The sequence below is a fragment of the Pelodiscus sinensis genome, chromosome 9 (assembly GCF_049634645.1).
Source record: "Pelodiscus sinensis isolate JC-2024 chromosome 9, ASM4963464v1, whole genome shotgun sequence".
In the NCBI taxonomy this organism is placed as follows: domain Eukaryota; kingdom Metazoa; phylum Chordata; order Testudines; family Trionychidae; genus Pelodiscus; species Pelodiscus sinensis.
Genome location: NC_134719.1, coordinates 15,637,203 through 15,655,713, shown reverse-complemented (window position 1 = coordinate 15,655,713; position 18,511 = coordinate 15,637,203). Strand labels below are relative to the sequence as shown.

At 44.5% G+C, this 18,511-nt stretch overlaps 1 protein-coding gene and 1 long non-coding RNA gene across 9 annotated transcripts in view; one reads left to right on the top strand and one right to left on the bottom strand.

Annotated features, from left to right (window-relative positions):
- NFIA (nuclear factor I A) overlaps positions 1 to 18,511 on the bottom strand; it is a 502,526-nt gene that overhangs the window by 345,071 nt on the left and 138,944 nt on the right. For 5 of the 8 annotated variants that reach the window (XM_075936108.1, XM_075936109.1, XM_075936110.1 and 2 more), the window contains exon 1: positions 193 to 535. The exons of 1 other annotated variant lie outside the window; for it this stretch is intronic. In XM_075936108.1, coding sequence (XP_075792223.1) covers positions 193 to 219 — 27 coding nt within the window. In that variant the 5' untranslated portion in view covers positions 220 to 535. 2 more of the 8 variants (XM_006132341.4, XM_075936113.1) reach the window with 2 other exon arrangements.
- Positions 11,372 to 18,511, top strand: part of LOC142830555 (uncharacterized) — a 29,523-nt gene continuing 22,383 nt past the window's right edge. The window contains exon 1 of the long non-coding RNA XR_012905892.1: positions 11,372 to 15,220. This is a non-coding gene — a long non-coding RNA (uncharacterized LOC142830555). The remainder of the gene's footprint in view (positions 15,221 to 18,511) is intronic.

The window sequence follows — 18,511 nt, the reverse complement described above, 5'->3', positions numbered from 1 at the left end:
GTAGGCGCCATTAGCCATGTGCCTACACAAATGGCCGTGCAAGAAGAGGAATGCAACCCAATGTGGAAACAAAGTTACTTTTCTTGAAGCTGTATCCCCCCCCCTCGCGCGCCACCCCACCCCACCCCCAGCGCAGACACACACCCACCACCCAGCCAAACCAGCCCCAAATGCATCCGAAGAGCTGCTTACCTGGGTGAGACAGAGAGGAGAATACATGACTGCGGTGGGGGTTTTTGTGGTTTGGAGGTGTGTGTGTGTATGTGTGTGTGTGTGTGAAAGAAAGAGAGAGAGTGAGAGAGAGAGAGAGAGAGAGAAAGAAAGGGAGAGAGAGAGAGAAAGAGAGAGAGGGAGAGAGAAAGAGGGGGGGAGAACCTAGCCTGCTTCTTGCTTTCACATTTCCAACTCTGCTAAACTGCAGCGAGCGCTGAGCAGCTCCATGAGCTGAACTTTAACCCCGCCTAGACTTTCCCCTACACTACACACTATACATGTCTACTGTACACAGGCGTTAAAGGCATAGCACACGCTTCCCACCCACCCCCAGCTTCCAGCAGCGAGGCCAGGCTCCCCGGGAACCTGCCAGCGCGCGCCTCCTGCTCCTGCTCCGCTCTGCACCGCACCAAGAGCAGCAGCAGCTCGCTGGCTGCCTTGCCCGGGGGAGGGAGGGGAGGGGAGAGGGGCTGCAGTGCTCTGCTCGGCCAGCCCTCCCCTATCCCCGATCCCCGCTCTCAGTGCATTACTGGGTAACGCAGGCAGAAGCAGTTACAGGCAGGACTCACGGGCAGCTATAGGCTACGCACTGTACAGGATGTGCCTGAGCAAACAAAACTACTTTTCCACATTGCTAGCCCCCCACCCCCACCCGCCCGCCTCGCTCCTTTCAAAGGCTATCAAGGAGAGGGCCTAAAAGGACGGGAGGAACTTCCCCGAGCTCGCCAAGAAAGAGCTTTTACAGGGCTACCGCTTGTGCAGCCTCTGTACTGCGTCTGTAGCGCCGCAGATGCAAAAGTCTGGGAACATTTTGGGGGCAGCTGTTGGCCTTGCAGACGCTCCTCGGAAGAGAGGGATATATTTAATTACGCATCGTAAACTCAAAACTTTTTTGCAGGCACCGTGTTCATTAGCGGAGGTCTTGAAGTTGGCTGTTTTTTTACACGTGGAAGCTTCACAGATTTTTTTTCTGAACTGTTGAAGCGAATAAGTTATAAGCCCTGCAGTGGGTGCAGTCCGCTAGGGCTGTTTGTTTGTTTTTTAATTAAGAAAAGATCTGCACACCTTAGTACGGTTCAGGATCATAAATAGTTTAGCAATTGGAACGTCTTTTAAAGTAAAGTCCCTTGCAAGACAGAATAGGGGTGGGGGTGGTAAAATGTGTTCAAAACTTTTTAAATGTCTCTTGGCATGTGATTGTTATTTTATATAAAAACACTTTATGATAAGGGATGCTTAGTTTAAAAATGCACAACCTCATGAGTGTGCTCTGCATTTATCCTCCTCCCCCCCCAAAGTAAGAGTAAAGCACTTAAAATAGAAACGAGCCTCCTACCACTTATTTAGGCTATAACGTTCTGTTTTGGCACAAGGAACGATTTGGTTTTTTGGGTTTGGAAAGTTTCCAGGCAGCTAGCCTTTCTCGTGTATTGAGTCTTATATTTTTCTCTCCGGTCTAACATCAATATATCTCCTGCATGGAAGATTCTTTCTCCTCTTCCTCTTCCCAACGAGCAGCAGCCTGCAGACACTTACAGCGCCACATCCATTCATAACACACACACCCAAAGGAAAAGAGACGCCACAAAAAAACACCGCAAAAATCTCGCGTGGATGGGAAATGCAGGTGCTGCATTTCAAAATGTAACCCCTTGTAAAATCAAGTTCAGGAGTTTTAGTCCCTTTTGCTCTTGCAGATAAAAGAAAAGGCTCTGTCAGGAAATCGGGTGTAAGAAAAACTAACACAAATTATCTCCTTAAAACTGAATGATTTTTCCTAATTTCTGTTCCCTCACTACTACGTCACTAAATTGCTGACTGAAAATAGATGTTTGGTGTTTAATAAGGGCAATGTTTGATGGAAGCTCTCTACAAGCCTTTATTTAACTGGAGATGCCCTGAACTAACCGAACAATGAGCTGTTTTCACTCAGTGCTTTCTTTTGATAAAAGGGGTTGTAACTGTTAGTCAAATAATGACAAGAAACACTTTCAGCTAAATATTTGCTACTATATATCACTTCATTGCTCTCCAAGTTTCCTCAACTGAAGTTTCTGGCTGACAGCAAGCTCAGTACCTGACACACAGAGCGCATACCTTAAAAAATAAATCAAAACTCTTCTATAACTTATTACAACTTTCTTGTGCTACTATGAAGTTTACATTTGCCCCTATTTAGAGCCCTGCAGCACGAATCTTGTGATACACACAGTAAGATCTCATTTATTTAAACAAAAAGTAATGTTAAGAATCAAGTGAGTCGGTGGGGGTAATTTCTATTTTGGGGTACAATCCTGCGTTCCAGTTCAACTCAACTACAAGCCACCATAGAGTTTCAGGAGTCACTCCAGGATAATGAACTCCACAGGCATGCTAAGTTCAAGAGGGATGTGGGATCGGGCCCCTAAAGTCAGGCAGGCAGCCTAGCTCCAAGGTTTCCAGCTTTTTGTGGTTAGCAATATTATCTTAAGTAACTTTTGGCGCCCTTCGTAAGACTTTTGGACGTGGGACGCTTGTTTGCGCCCTCTAGGCAGAGGCTGCTGCATCCAAGTTCAGCACCAAACCCCTTCACATCCGCTTTCCCGAATCCAGCACACATTGTGCACGCTTAGGCTCCACGCTGAGAAACTCTAGGATCATGAGCATACATAAAAGGTAGGAGAGAAGGAGGCTTTGCACACAACTTCTGGCCCCAACAGGCTCCGAACCTCCTTTCGCCCAGTGAAAGTTCCAACAGGAATATTCAAACAAAGTGTGGCGGGATCTGGAGGGTGGAGTCCAAGAGAAATCACTGTCTGGGAGTATAGAAGCTATTAAAAGTCACGCAGGAATGGGGGCGGGGAAACAGTTTAAAGCAAATTCCTTAATAACAACAAAATAAGCGAGGCACTAAAGCAAACCTGGAAATCAGGTGTTAGAAAGGAGACTTTGGAAATGGGTGGGGGACTTCGGTCATGTATTTTTGAAAGTTCTATAATCTGCCTTGAAACGGGTTGTCTGATTAAAAAAAAAAAGAAGACCGAAAGAGACTTCTGACATGATCCTGCTATCCACATTCTTGCTGGCACTTTGCCCGGCATTGCATTTGCAATGTTTTATTTGCAGAAACTTTACCTTGCCAGCGTTAGTGAAATCCTCTTAGATATATAAATTACGTCAATAAGAGTTCACTTATACGTACATCTGAACTCTCATTTCGGAGGTACTTAATGGTGAGGCCGTATGAGTATGATTTAGACTTTGGCGTGCAAAACGTACTGAAGTCTGAACTGGGATAATACTCAGCATTCACACTGTGCACAATTTCTTTGCCAGGTACTTACTTCGTGGAGGAAGTTCCCCCCGCCCCAGCTTTGTTGCACTTTGGTTACTACGAGCCACTTTCTGGGCATAAAACACTAGCTATTAATAAAACAAATGGTTCAGGTCACGGTCACTGACCCTTTGAAGGCAATTTGTACACAACTAAGTGCCATGTATTAATTTTGTGACACCAAAATCTGCCTTAAGTAGCAAACGGGGAGACTTAGAGGTCAACTCTTGAGGAGTTATTTCCAAAGAGTTAAAAAAGCCCAGTTCTAGTTCTAGGGAACTTTCAAACAGGACTAAGAACCTACATCGCTCAAGGGAAAGAGGAGACGGATATCTTAAGTCAGTGCCTGCCAGCTACTATCTCCAAGACAAGCTATTGGAGTAGGTTTCCACTGGACTTGTGTCAGGGACTTACGTCCAGGGCCCCACTCCAAGTTAGTGCGTTACTGATTACACTTTCACCTTCCGCACAGGGAAGACTAGTAATAGGACGAAACGTACAGATTCATCAGTCCCGAGTTACTTATATTCCTCATGCTAGCTTTACCTCTCTCTCCCCCAATCCACACCCACCCCGCCGCCACCCACGCGCGCACCCCCCACTAACTTTCTAACAACATCTGCCAGTCGCCTGCGAACAAATCCAAAACAGACCTCCTGCACCTCAACACACACAATTCACCATTCAGTAACTAATGGGTTAAGAAAACCATAAACAACCAGACAAAGGATTAACATGGGCTATTCTCTCAAAGCACTTTCTAAATCTTCCTAAATTTTGGCCCCGGTTAACAGTCAGCATTGCCTTGTGCAAAGACATCTACGGCCAGTTAAACATCCTACTCTAATAATCTAATAGCCATTCTACACTGAGGGAGAGTGACAAAATAACATCAAACAACAACAACAACTGAAGGGGGGCCTTCTCGACTCCCCATAAGAAACGCTGTCAGATGTTTCTTTCACAAGCATGTCAACGAGAAGGGGGAGGGGTGGTTTAATCACCTTGGCATTCCTTCATTCTAGTGTAACGTGCAAAAGGCAAAGCCACGCGCATACAAGTGTGTTTTCAAGTCACCCTAACTCAGCATTTTGCTAAACTAGCAGAAACACTTTTGTGCGTGTGCGCGCTCTGCTAAATCCGGAAGTTTGAAGCAGGTTTGACAGCTTGAAACTACACTGGCCCCTACTGAGCTCAGAGAACTTTGGGGGAAGGAGGGGGGAGTTGGGGAGGAGGCCAACCCACCCTCCGCTTCCCTCCCATTTGGGATATTTCGAACGCTGCAACTGTTCAGGCTGCTCTCTCATTGGACAGCGCTCTGGTCCATCAGAACGCTTTGGCCGCATGGATTAGAGAATGCGTGTGTCAATTACACGCGAAGTCTAGACACTTCCTTTTGTGCTAGGTTGGCTGCCGATGCCAGACGTCTTTTTACAGACCCGAGCACGTACACTTTTTTTTTCTTTTTGGAACCGAGCAAGCGCTAGGAGGGTGGGGGGGAGGAAATCTGCCAAGCTCAGCGGTTTTCTCAAATCCCTGAAAAAAAAAGAAGGAAACTCTAGTGCATAGATATATACACACAAACCCAACCACACAGCTGCTATCTCCTGCACACATTACACAGAAATACATTCAGCTAGACGTTATTTTTTTGCAGCAAATAACTTACAATGAATGTATCGGCAATATATTAGCTATTAAAGTATCACGTTACATACACCCTCTTTGTTTATAAAAACATGGAAATAGAAAGTTTAAGATGCACCACGTACCATTGCAAGGTATACAGAGTACGTGAGAAACTTTACAAGGCTGAGACGATTGGCTTCATTTGTTGACACTTTTTTCAAAATTTTTAATAGCTTTAAAATATACTTGGAACCGTTGAGAACCCGGAAGACAATAAAAGCCGTAGCCAATTGCAGACTGCTGGTTAGGTTTCTTTCTTTTTTTGAAAAAAAAAAAAAAGCAAAAAAAAAAAAAGCGTTACTCCCAATTCAGAAGGATTTGCAATGCAATCTCTCTCTCTCACTGTGCTCTTTTTTGAAAGCCATCCAAGCCGGGCTGGCTGGGTTCTCAGATTCTCTCTCTCCCTGGCTTTGCCTTGTGTGCTTTGGATTGTGTTAGACTTTGCAGAAGTTGCGATCGATTCTGCAGCTCCCCCCGCACCCCCCACCTTTTGTTTATTTCCGCATTCGCTGCAATTTGCATAGGAACCGGGGACGCACGAGGAGGAGGCTGATGCACGCACGGTGCCCCGGGTTGGCCAATGGCAGCTCCTGGATCTCCCAACAACGCGAGCTCCAGGATTCAGCTCGAGCTGCGGCCGGGACAGAGGTGCACGTAGTGTAGGCCCCACAGGCCAGCCCCCCACCTCCCACCCAGCAGCAACAGGAGGAAGAGGAGCAGGCTACGCAACGCAAACGGACGTTAGGGTGGGGTGGGGAGGTCTAATGAGATGGGTTCCTGCATGCTGGGGGGGCGCCTGAGCCGTCTGCTTTGCAACTAACAGCCCCTCTCCTTTTAAAAACAAACCAACCCTACCGCTATTTGCAAGTTACTGAATTCCTTGAGGGAGGCTGGCCAGGAGATCATTTGGACTGGGTAGGGAGAAAGTTCCTCTTAAATTCTGTATTAAATATGCTGTGTTTCGAAATCAATCTGCAACTAAACAGTTCCTGCTTGATTCTAAATGGAATTGTGCCTCTGCTCCAAACTTCTGGAAAATCTGAAGCTGGGAGCACGTGGGGGTGGGTGGGTGGGTGGGATTGTCAGTCTGGACATGGATAATGGTAATGGGAGCCATACAGTTACTGGCTGCTAGGTATTCAGCTTTTGCAGGTCCCCAAAAATAGTGCCCTACTGTCATCCTTGCAGGACTTTGTGTCTGTTAATTAGTTTTGGAAGTTCTTGCAGGATAACCCTGATATCTACAGCTCCAAAAATACAAGCTGCTAAATTGAATGTTTTAAAAAATCTCCAAAGAGGGTGTGAGAAATAGAAAGCAACCAGTCAATTGTGTGTAGGTCTGAATCATAGAACCCAGGATTAGGAGGGATGACAAAGGTCAGTTTGTTTAACCCCCAACTATCCTTACTGATGGAGGCTTACAGCAGACAGCAAAAGCATTGTGTTATGTATTGCAGTGGTCACCAGCCAGTAGATCAGGATCTACTGATAGATCTTGGAGCCTTTGACAGGTGATCCTGACCAGTTTGGCAAGGAGGCTGTCAGGTACTGGCACTTCATCTGCCCCTATAAGACCTCCCCCCGCCCCCAGCCCCAGGAGCCTCTTGCTTGCTGTGCAGGGCACAGGAAGAAGAAGAGGAGGTGCTAATGTCAGGCTACCTCTCCTTCCACCCCATCTCCACAGAGCAGAGGGAGGCAGGGATGTAGAGATTTTGCTGGCTGCAGGGCCAGAGTAGGGGTAAGTCTGCCTTAATCCCCTGCATCACCACCCAGAAGCCACCTGTGGTAAGCAGTGCCCAGCTGGACCCTGAATTCCAAACCCTGGCCCCAGTCCTGAACCCTTCCTGCACCCCAAACCATTGCCCTAGCCCTGAGTTCCACTGCACCTACACTCCTTCCCAGAGCCAGTACCCCGCACCTCAACTCGCTGCTCCAGGCTCAGCATACAACCCCTCCCACACTCCAAATACTTTAGCCCAAGGAACTTTATAATTAGTGTGGCCCTTCAGCTGAGATAAGGACTTCTCGGGTACCATGGTTACCCCCCAAATATATAATACCATAAGAGCTTTAAAGATCTACCAGACAATCCTGTTAGCTAAAACTGGTGAATAAAGATGGTAGCTACTGCTTAGCATAAACTTCTGTTATTTAGCGAGGATTTTTTTCAGATGGTTCCTATTATCAAATCATCAAATGATGAAATATTTTCTGCAGATCAAATGATACCATCTGTTTTACCCTGAGGTGCTTGAGAGTGTTGTTAAAAGAAAGATGGCGTAGGGTTGTTGGTGAAGAATACTCGCAATACATATCTCTCCCATTTCAAGTTATTAAAGGATGCAGTGCTAATATGGTTTGGCCTGACTGCCCTGAAGGAGAGAATAGAAGCATGGGCCAAATCCTTTGTTGTGACTCCATGCACCAAGTTACAATTTGCTTCGTGGCCTTTTAAAATCCAGAAGGGGAGGCAAAGAGCTCCCTCCATACTGGCCCTGAATGTTAGAAATGTTCTGCTTCTCCCAGGATGGGGGCTTAGGGCAAAGCGAGACTATTCCTCTGAAACCGGGATTGTTGGGATGGATGTGCAATTAGGACACTGGAGGCAGAACATGTTGGGGTTTTTGGAAAGAAGGTGGATCAGTTCAGGGGGAATTTAGAGGGAAAACACTAATATTGCCATGCTGCATAACAATCTAAACCAGTGGTCCCCAACGCGGTGCCCGCGGGCGCCATGGCGCCCGCCGGGGCATTTGTATGCTCCCGCCGACAACCCGGGCTGGCTCCGCCCCCCGGCGCGCGGCGCACTGGAGGCGCCGGCCCCAGGCGCGCGACACTCACTGGCGCCTGGTGCGCGGCGCTCGGGTGGCCCCAGCCCCGGGGCACATGCGGGCGCGCGGCGCCGGTGCCAGCCCCAGGCGCGCAGCACGGGCGGCGGCGCAAGCCACGGGCCCATGGCACAAGGGGCTTGGGCGGCCCCGGCCCTGGCGTGCCCCAGGATGCGTGGCCCCGCCCCCGGGCGCCCGGCGCGTGAGTGGCCCCGCCCCCGGGCGCCCAGGAGCCCATAAAGGTTGGGGACCACTGATCTAAACAAAAACTATGATCATGAAAGGCCTGAGCCTCCAAAGTGCTGACCACCTCCTGCAAGATTCTGAGTATCCTCCGTAGGGATGTTACATTTTGATTAGTCAGCTAATCAGTTGATGGAATTTCATTGATTGTTCGATAAGGGGAGCGCTTGCTATCCTGCTGCGTCCACTGAGCCTGTGGCTCTTGCACATTTCAAAGGAAGAGGCACAGCAGGGAACCCGAGCGAGCAGGGACCAAAGCAGTCCCTGCTCACATGGGGTCCCAACAACTGCTCCTTTCCCTTTGAAATGTACAAGAGCTGCCCATGGGTCCTGTACATTTCAAAAGAAGATGCACAGTGGGAACCCGTGTGAGTGGGGACTGCTTCGGTCCCTGTTTGTGAGGGTCAGGGGAAGCAGAGGCACAGTGGGGAAAATAGTGCAGAGACAGTGCCTGGGGGGAAATGGCTTTTAAACCACTCCTGCTTCCCCCCCTTAGTGCCCCTAATACAGAGGCAGCAATGGGGGGGGGGAGGGAAAAGTGACTCATTGATTAGTGACTCGATTACCCAATAAGCCAAGGCCAATTGGGTAGTCGACTAGTCACTTACATCCCTAATCCTCCGTGGCCATGGACCCCAACCTTTCAAGATGCTAACTGTTGCCTGAGAAGTCCTCAATGCTATTGATTCCAACTCACATTGAAGTCAGTGGGAACTGAGGCACTCAGCTCCTCTCAGAATCAGGACTTTAGGGTCTGTTTGCAAACCTACTGAAGTGAATGGAATGCCTCCAATTGGCTCCAGATCAGTCCGTTAGTTTTATATGCACTATATAGGACTGTTTCCTCAGGCCTTAGTCTGCAGCTTGTAATTTGATGTCTACCATAAGGCATTTCTTATTACAATAAAAATAGTGTGTGAGGGGAGGTTTTTAGATATATTGGGCTGGTATTATCCCTTCTCTCAGTTCTATCATTTATTCTGCAAAGGATACTTCAAAAATGCCGACCCATCTACTATGATGCTTTCTTGATGTGTTCATTTTTAGTCTTTTAGAAGAAGCTGAAAATAAAATTACACCCTGTGAAGTCATTGGGGCCCATTAAGCCTTGAGCCCCAATCTTGGGATCTAGACACTGCAGTAATATAAATAATAATATTCTTATGAAAGTGATATATAACCATGAAAAGGTAGGATAAGCCTGCAGAGACTAAACTAACAGGCTAAACTGTTTTAGATTTAATGAACACATACACACAGGTTTGATGAAAATTTGATGCCAAAATACTAATTTATAATTAATTATATCCTGTGAATGACAACTTTTCATGAATGCAGCTTTCTATCTGTCTTGAATACTTACATTAGTGGCATCCTACCATTACATAATCTTTAATATATTCATCCTCACCACACCTCTGGAAGGTGGGGAAATGCTATTACTACCATTTTATTGATGGGGAACTAAAACAAAGATCCTCAAAGGTATTTTAGACTCCTATATCCTTCTGAAGTCAAGTGACTTGTCCAGTGTCACATAGGCCTGGTCTACACTACATGGGAAGGTCAAAGTAGGATCTGTAACTCCAGCTACAATAATTATGTAGCTAGAGTCAATATATCTGAAATCACTGTCCACAACAGCAGGAAGTCGATGGGAGCAAATGGTCCCATCAGCTTCTCTGACTCCTCACAAGGAGTAGGAGTACTGATGTCAAAAAGGACACCCTTTAGTTTGATCTTGCAGGTCTATACTACACATGCTAAATCGAAGCCTGGAAGATCGCCCACAGCCATGTCGATCTCCATGTAGTGTAGATGTGCCCATAAAAAATTGAAGTGAGGTCTCCAGAGTTCTAGGCTACTGTCCTAACCATTGATCCCTCCTGCCATGATAAGGCTTTTCATTTTAAATTTTCACTAATTCAATCTTTGTTCTCTAACGTATTGGGGGGGGGGGGGAGTTTGCTTGTTTTGAGCTGATCACTGAAAAATTCTGCAGATTGTTGTAATATTTTCAATGTATTTATATTTGTATGTATATCTAGTTATACAGAAATAGCATCTTACAATCAAGGGGTTCAAATTAATGAAAGGAAGAAAACAAGAATGAGACAAACAGAATAATCATTCTATTCTTTCCTCGTTTTATTGTACATTTGTACAATTTAATAAATAGTGTTTCAGTTTAAATAATACTTTGAAATGTGATACATTTTGAAAAATATAATCTACAAAGTTAATAGTGAAAATAGTTTTGATTTAATATGTTAAAGATGCATTGAAAGAAAATTATTATTATTTTATTCATATAGCAGTAGCACCTCATCAGAGATCAGAACTACATGTTAGGCAAGGTACAAACCCCTACTAAAAAGACCGTTCCTGCCCCAATACAGTGCAAACCATCATCATGCTCATTAAACTACTAGACAGCAAACAAGGAAGAACATGCATGTAAAGTAATACAGTATACAGAAACTTTTATTTATTTAGTCACATTGTGTTATTCAACTCTCCCCAATTTATCTAAAACTGATAGACGCCTTTCTGAAAAGCAATAAATGACTCTGCAGTTTTACTAAGCGACTTTCTTTCCAAATCACAATTCAGCATAAATATTACGTCAAATAATTTTGGATCTAATCCTGCATCCTTTAGTAGTCATTTTACTTGAGTAAGAAATGTGGGATCAGTTAAATTATTAAAATGCTATTATAATACGGAATACTTACTATATATTTTATACATTCACATTGTTGCGTTTGCCATCACTATATACTTCCCAAAACTTAGCTTGTTTACTTTTATTACTATTTTGCTACTACGTAAAAACACAGCCCACTGAATACAGTGATTTATCTTGTGTTCATTTACTGTATGCTGAATGTGTTATTCAGTACTTGAGGTGAAAACATGGCTTAGAAGACATACATTGAATTTAATAGAATAAGGTTAACACTCAGCAACTGCAGTATACTTTATAGAAAAGTTATGAGAAAGAAAAGGGGGTAGTATAATGAAAGGTTCTTCACAATTTTTATTATTTATACACCAGATAGAATGCTTTCCTCTATTGTTCTGTATTAAACTTTTTTTCCTTGTGAGCAAGAAAGTTTAAAATTGAGACCTAATAGTTCTCAACTGCAGTAATTAGTGATCTATTTAAGTACTATGTTTGTTCTTTGTATATTTCATTATTAGAAATAAGTCTGTAAATACAAGCACCCTATTTTTTCAGACAAAATCTCTCGTAACTTTGTGCATAGGGGTAAAGCTTGGACATGAAGAATCTCACCATGCTAACATCTGATCTTTTAGTCTTATTGTTTCTGGTACTGTGTATATTGAGTGATGTCCGTCTGCAAATCAGTCCAAGGGAACGAGAGAATGCATGAGGCCTTTATTTATCATAATAGTGTAATCCATCATATGAAATGAGTGTCCAAATAAGGGGTAAGAATGTGTTCCAGTAAAAAGCTGATCACTTTCCTCAGACGTAAAGGGAAATTAAAAATATAAGAGCACAAAAGTTTTGTCAATATTTGTCTGTTTTTCTGTGTTATAAAAATACTCCTTCAAGCCCAAATTAAATCTCCTCTAGACATGAAAATATTATATGCAAGTTGTAGAGTTAATTCTAGGGAAGACAGAAACTTTTCTAGGTATTGAGTTTTACAATATCCACTTTTAATGTTTACACATTTTAACACTCGGAAATGCTAATGATTAAAATATGTATACTAATCCTCAGTTTTGATAATTACATTGAAATGTTTACTTGTTGCTTTTTCTGTTCAGAAACTAGTGCTTTTGTCAGCATGTGCCTCACTTGTAACTAATTTGTTTTTTGCCCCAGTCCCACCATTGAGAAAGTCTAAAGGTTTTGTATAGCATCTAATAAATGCATTTGCTTCAGCATCAGAACATTTTTCAAGTCTTCAGTATTATAATTCTGAGACCTGTTGCATTATAAGTATTGGCAATCTGAATCCCTGGCTATGGGCAACATGGATATCTTTCTGCACATATTGCTTTGCTTTGCAGAATATAAGATTTCTTTAAAAAAAATTGTGGTTGTAGAACTGTTGTAATCAGGGACATAGTTGTCTTCTAGGGAAGACAAATAGCACTAGAAAAAGAGAGAAAATCCTCTATTAATCGTAAAGGGGTGTTAACTTCCATATTAAGTTGGGACAATTGCAGTACTAACACTATTAACAATTAGACACAATACAGACACACTGAAATGAGATTATAAAGGGACAAATGAATCCTGGTTTTGTTCATTTGTTCTCTTTTTACTCCTGTAAACACACACACATAGCCACAGGACATTTAGTTATTCTGTGTAAATGCAGTGAACTCATATTTTCAAAATGTAGCTTTTTTTTAAAGCGCTGTTCTCATGAAACAGGTGTATTGTTACAATTACAGTTTACCCAGCTTACATACAAATAAAGTACAATTTTCCATTTAGAACATGGAAAAGCTGTGCCTTCAGATTTTTTCTCCGTGACAGGAAATAAGCATTTCCCTGCAGACTTTGTATTTTTTAATCCTCTTCAGAATTGTCTCTAATTGTAGAAACTCTAGTAGCCAAGCACATTGTGTATAGAATCATAGCTATTCATTTGCAATTTGTTCTGCACTTAAAATCTCTTACTGCCACAAATAAACTTTGGGAAAGTTATATCACAGTAAATAGTGAGGTGTGGTTTAAAATTATATGTGCTACTGTATTATTAGGTCTCTACCCACATTGCAATTATCTTATGAAGCTGGCAATACCGTATTAGCAATTTAGTCAGATATGGAAGTGGAGGCATATATAAACACTCTGACAATTTTATGAATGGGAAATATTGTTTTTCAATATTTTGTCCACTATCTTGTTGGTTCTATGTACACCCGGAGCTATAGCTTCCAGAAACTTTGTATAGGTCACTTTACTATTTAGAAACAATACATTACAAAACATGATTCTTTGTTATCCCCTTCCAACGCCCCACACAAATCATATACTTCTTTCATTAACTAGTCAATCCTCAATCTTAAGAGACATAAGTATCCATAACCATGTGCTTTTATTTGCACATAAAGGAGGTAAACCTTAGGACTGCAGTATCCGCTCTAACATCTGTACTGCTGGAAGTAACATCAACATAAAACTGACATTGACCAGGGTGCTAGACACTAGACAGATCACACTTTTTATTCGACAGTTGATTTCGCAGCAGGGATACTGTTAACCAGTTACTAGTTCCTCCGAGTAAAGGCACAGAAAGACAGCATCAAAATGATCACTACGAACACAAAATACAAGCCGTTGTATATTTCCCTCCCTGTGTCCCCCCACCACGCTTCCCCCTTTCTTCTGCAGTCTCAATGAACTGGATCGGTGGAGAAGGAGAAGGAGAAGGAGAGAGGGGGGAAAAAGAAATGGCATTAGAACAAAATAATTATAGTCGCATAACCTGCCAAGTCTGCCTTTCCAATTATTCATGAAGTCAATGGTAGCCATGTTCAGTAAGGTACAGAAAAAGGAAGGGAGGGGGGAGAAGGTCACAAGAAACCCCCCAAAACACAAAACAAGCCGCAGGTACAGAACCGAATCCACATGCATCCAGGGGTTGTTCTACAGACAATTCATTTCAAATCGCTGCGCTGCGCCATGAGCTTGCAGGGGAGGGGGAAAAATAATCAATCCGTGCTGTACTCGGTCCTCCGGCAGCCGCTGCTGCGGTTGATGCAGAGTTTAGCAGCTTGGTGGGTTTTTTTTTTTTTTTTTGCCGCAGTCTAGTACGTCCATCGTGTAACCGACACGCATTCAGATGAATAATGGAAGTACAGTATTGAAGACAGCCTCGCTGATTTATCACAGCGAATCATTCACTGCTCCAGCCCCAGCTCTCTATTATGCCCTTTTAAATCACACACACACACACGGAGATAAGATGTTTGTGGCCACTTAGATCTGAGCCAAAAATAGTGAAAGACAAAGGGGGGGGGAACAGATTGTTAAATACGGGGAAGTAGGAAAGAAAAGACCAAAAAAGGGAGGGGATTCCCCCCCCCCCCCCCAGCGTGGCCGAGGGCTCTGTAATGCAGTTTGGAAAAATAAAGTCTGAACAAAACTAGACGCTGAGACAAGCACGTAGGAGAGGGTGAAACTGACGTGAACGCAGCAGCCTCTGTGGGAATCTGGACACGGCGAAGCCCAACCCGCTCTCGCCCCATTTGAAAAAGAAATGCGGGGCACCGGTGTTCCGGAGAAACGGGGCTTTAAAAAACCAGCCGCACGCTGGAAACGCTGCAGCGGAGGGGTCTTTGGAGAACCGAGTCCAGGGAGCGAAAGGCAGCTCGCTGTGTACTCTCGGATGCCAGGAACGAATTGCTAAACTTTCTTTAACGGGGCTCGTGTTCCTGGGTTGCGATCAAAATGCACCAGAGGGCCCCCGAAAGACAATCGCCTATAAGCCTCTCGCGCGCGCGTCTTTCGTGGGCCCGGCACACACACTCTCGATACATATTATGACGCCCAGCCAAAACTACAATGGAGAGGGCTACTTGTCAAACTTATATTTTTTAATATAAGTTTGCATGAATAGAGGCATTAATGGGGGGAGGGGAGGAACAGCGCGAGGTGCCTCTATTAAGAGCCGTTGAGTCTTTCTGCAAGTCCTGCCACTGTTGCTTATAGCGCAGTGTTGTATTATTGATGTGACTTAGTCTTGTTTTATTGCCCAGCTGTAAATCACTGCAATTAACACAAAGCCCTTCAGGTAACAACGTCCACGCGGTGAGTTAAAATCGATAAAAGCCCGGACACGTGTAATCAGCGCTTCCCTCTTGTAACCTGCCCTCTGGTGACCACAGTGAGCTGAGGTCGGTGTGAAACGGAACAGGGCCCAGATGCGACACTAAGACCAAGGTATGTCTAGGTGGAAGCCTGAACACAGAATGTTTGCACAGGTTCAAGTCAGGCACTTAACACAACTAGGGCAGTTTTGCATGTTAATTCCAGATGCATTTTTAATGGTAGCGAAAGACTATCTGAAAAGTGTAGCATTGGTATAATCCGAACAGACACGATGAATCATACTATATCCTCACAAGGTCTACCATAGCCAGTCTTACTAGTTGTGACCCATATCAGTGATTTATTATTGTGTGATCTAAGTTAGAATTTTGTTCTCGGATGGAGGCTGAAGTTAGAAATTTATTCAGGGTACGAGTTTCAAAAGTGGCTTTAGAGTCAAAGGTTTCATTGAAAGAATGATACTATTGAGTATCAGAGGGATAGGTGTTAGTCTGAATCTGCAAAAGTGGGGAGGAGTCCTGGGGCACCTTATAGACTAACCAAAACTATTGAAACTCCCACCCTGTCATAATTAAACACACTTTATATTTTATAATGTCCACACAGAACTGATATGTATACTAAAATAGCCATGTTAAAATGGGGATTTCTATATAAACACCCAAGCAGATTAGAACACTATATGCCTAGTGGGATGCAAAGCTTGTTAGTGAGAGACAAAAAGGAACAAGTGTACCATCACAAAGCAAACCTTCAGATTTATTTTCTTTCCTTAAAAAAAGTTAACATAGACATAAACCTAATTTGGCATTTAAAGAAAACTTGTTAGGACACTCCAAACTTTGAACACTAAGCGAATGTTGGCCTGTGTTTTAACACACTGTGAATGGAAAGTCTACAGACATCATCTCTGTAATATTAAACTTTTATGAAAATGGTTACCTCTCAGCTTCAGTTGGGAAAATAGTACAGTTTCATAAAGAACACGGAGTTCAAAAAAGTAAGTAAGAAGGTACAAGAAAACTGCCTTACTAGTCCAGTATATAGCACAGTGTATATAATAAAGCTATTTGTTTTCTTTGTAGAAATACCTAAATCTTGGAGAGAGAGAGAGAGAGAGAGAGGTATTTCTCACTACAGCTGCAAAGGCCGGTGCTGAAAAGTCCTGCTGGTTCTCATGAGCCTTCCTCCACTAGACCCTTTAGAAATATAAACTGAGGTGAAGCTCAAGTTAACAGCCATTAAAAAAAAACAACTCCTGCTAAGTCTGCAGGAAAGTTCAACTCCTGAAAGTAAATTAACCCACATCACAGTATCAATGTAATTAGCACAAATCAGAGCTGGGGCTGTTTTGTAAAGGGGAATAGGGTGTGAGGCTGCAAGTAATGTAAATTAGGAAAGAGATGAGAAAATATGTCAGTACTACTGAGAAAAATAATTCATGTTCTTTCCCCTTAAGTGAGAGGGTGAGACAGATTAAAGGGTCATTGGGGTTGAGTCCAAATCAGCACAAGACTCAGAGTCCAGGGAGCATCCATTTGACCAGTCAGGTCATAAAAGAAACCTCTGCCCCCAGCCCAACTCACCAAGAAGAGACAGTTTCACGAGTTACTTTGTTTGAAGGCTGTTATGAGGCCTAGAGCTAGAACTTCTGTATTCTCCACCTAGACTGACCTGGCTCAAGACACAAGGCAATTGGGAGAAATTAAAATAATACCAGCAACACAATAAGGCGACATTACCAGGAGGCTGGCAGCGCGCTGGCTGAGAAAGCTGGGCGAGACCATACGACAAAACACTGCCTATGGCAGGGTTAGTGCCAGAGTGGTTTTGCTCTCCTCCAGCAGGGCAGACAAGCAGGAGCCTTGAGGAGAGGAAAACATGGAGGAAGGCTGCACGTTGCCTGGCCTGGAGGTCTCCTGCTCTTGGCGAGCTTTCTGGGAGACAAAATTGACCCTTTCCCTAAGCAGAATCTCTCCTAGGAGGTCCTAGATACAGACCAGCCTCCCATGAGAACCAAGGCCTGCTTCCCGTTCACACTAGAAACTGTGCTCAGCTCCAGCTGCAAACTTCCCCCTGACTAGCTAACCAAGCCCTTAACAGACACTCATCAGGAGTGTGGAATTTTTTTGGGGTCATGGGCCAGTGACCAATGGAAAAATCAGCAGGGGGCTGCTCACAAGTGAAAAACAAATAAAACAACCCTCATTGTTGTGATCCCCAGCTGAGAAGGAGAAAGACACTCCCCACGTTCCCCTTGCACATTAGAGCCTCGGAGGGCCTAGGCTAGTAGTCTGGAATGCCAGCTCAGGCTCCCCAATGCTGAAAGTGAGCCCTGAGCCTCGGGGGCCAGATCCAGGCAAGCTGGGAGCCACATCGGACTCTTGGTCCTGAGGTTCCCCACCCCTGCTATAAACCCTTCCCGTGTCAGCCCCCCGGCTGCACTGGTATTTCTACCTGAGAAAGGGACTTTCAAACAGCACTCTCTAGCCCAAAGCGCTTCTCCCCAGCTGGGAGATTACACCACAGCACCACTCCAACAGGCATCTGTAGCCTTGCCAGGGCCCGATCCCACTGCATGCAAAAGGCAGCTCCCATGGTCATTGGAGAGAGCAGTATGAGGCCCATGGGGAGTGCTACCTGAAATAGGGAAGGGGGCACGGTGAGGGTAGGACTGAAAATTATGATCCTGAATCAGGAGGAGACACTGCTGCAAGGAGCCAGCCGGCCAAGCACCAAGGGAAGAATCAGGTGTAGTTTCCAGCCATGGAAGGGAAGAGAGCAGCTGATGATAATGGCCGGGTAGTGGGAAGTTGGGGCAGGGGGAGACTTGAAGCGGTTTCCATCATATACTGGGTATATAGTTTGGTTTGATGGCTCTCAACACCCCTGCTATGCAAATGGTCCCATCATGCAGGAAGGGGTTCACCCAGGTGCAGAATGAAAGTCACGTGTGGAACTTGGGTGTTGCAAGGCAGAAAAGTCTGGACCGAGGGTCCTGCCTCTGTCTGCTAACCCTGGGGCTTCGTCTATACTGGCGTGATCTTGCACAAAAACTCTTTTGCAGAAGAGTTCATCTGCAAAAACTCTTCCAGAAGAGAGCATCTACACTGGCATGTGAGTTTGTGCAAGAGATGTGCTTTTACGCAAGAGCATCCATGCCCATGTAGATGTTCTCTTGTGCAAGAAAGCTCTGATGGCCATTTTAACCATCGGGCTTTCTTGCGCAAGAAATTCATGTTGCCTGTCTACACTGGCCTCTTGCGCAAGAACAGTTGCGCAAAAGGGCTTATTCCTGAGTGGGAGTGTCAGAGTTCTGGTGCAAGAAGCCCTGATTTCATACATTAGAACGTCAGTTTACTTGTGCAAGAACACGCGGCCAGTGTAGTCAGTCAGCAAGTT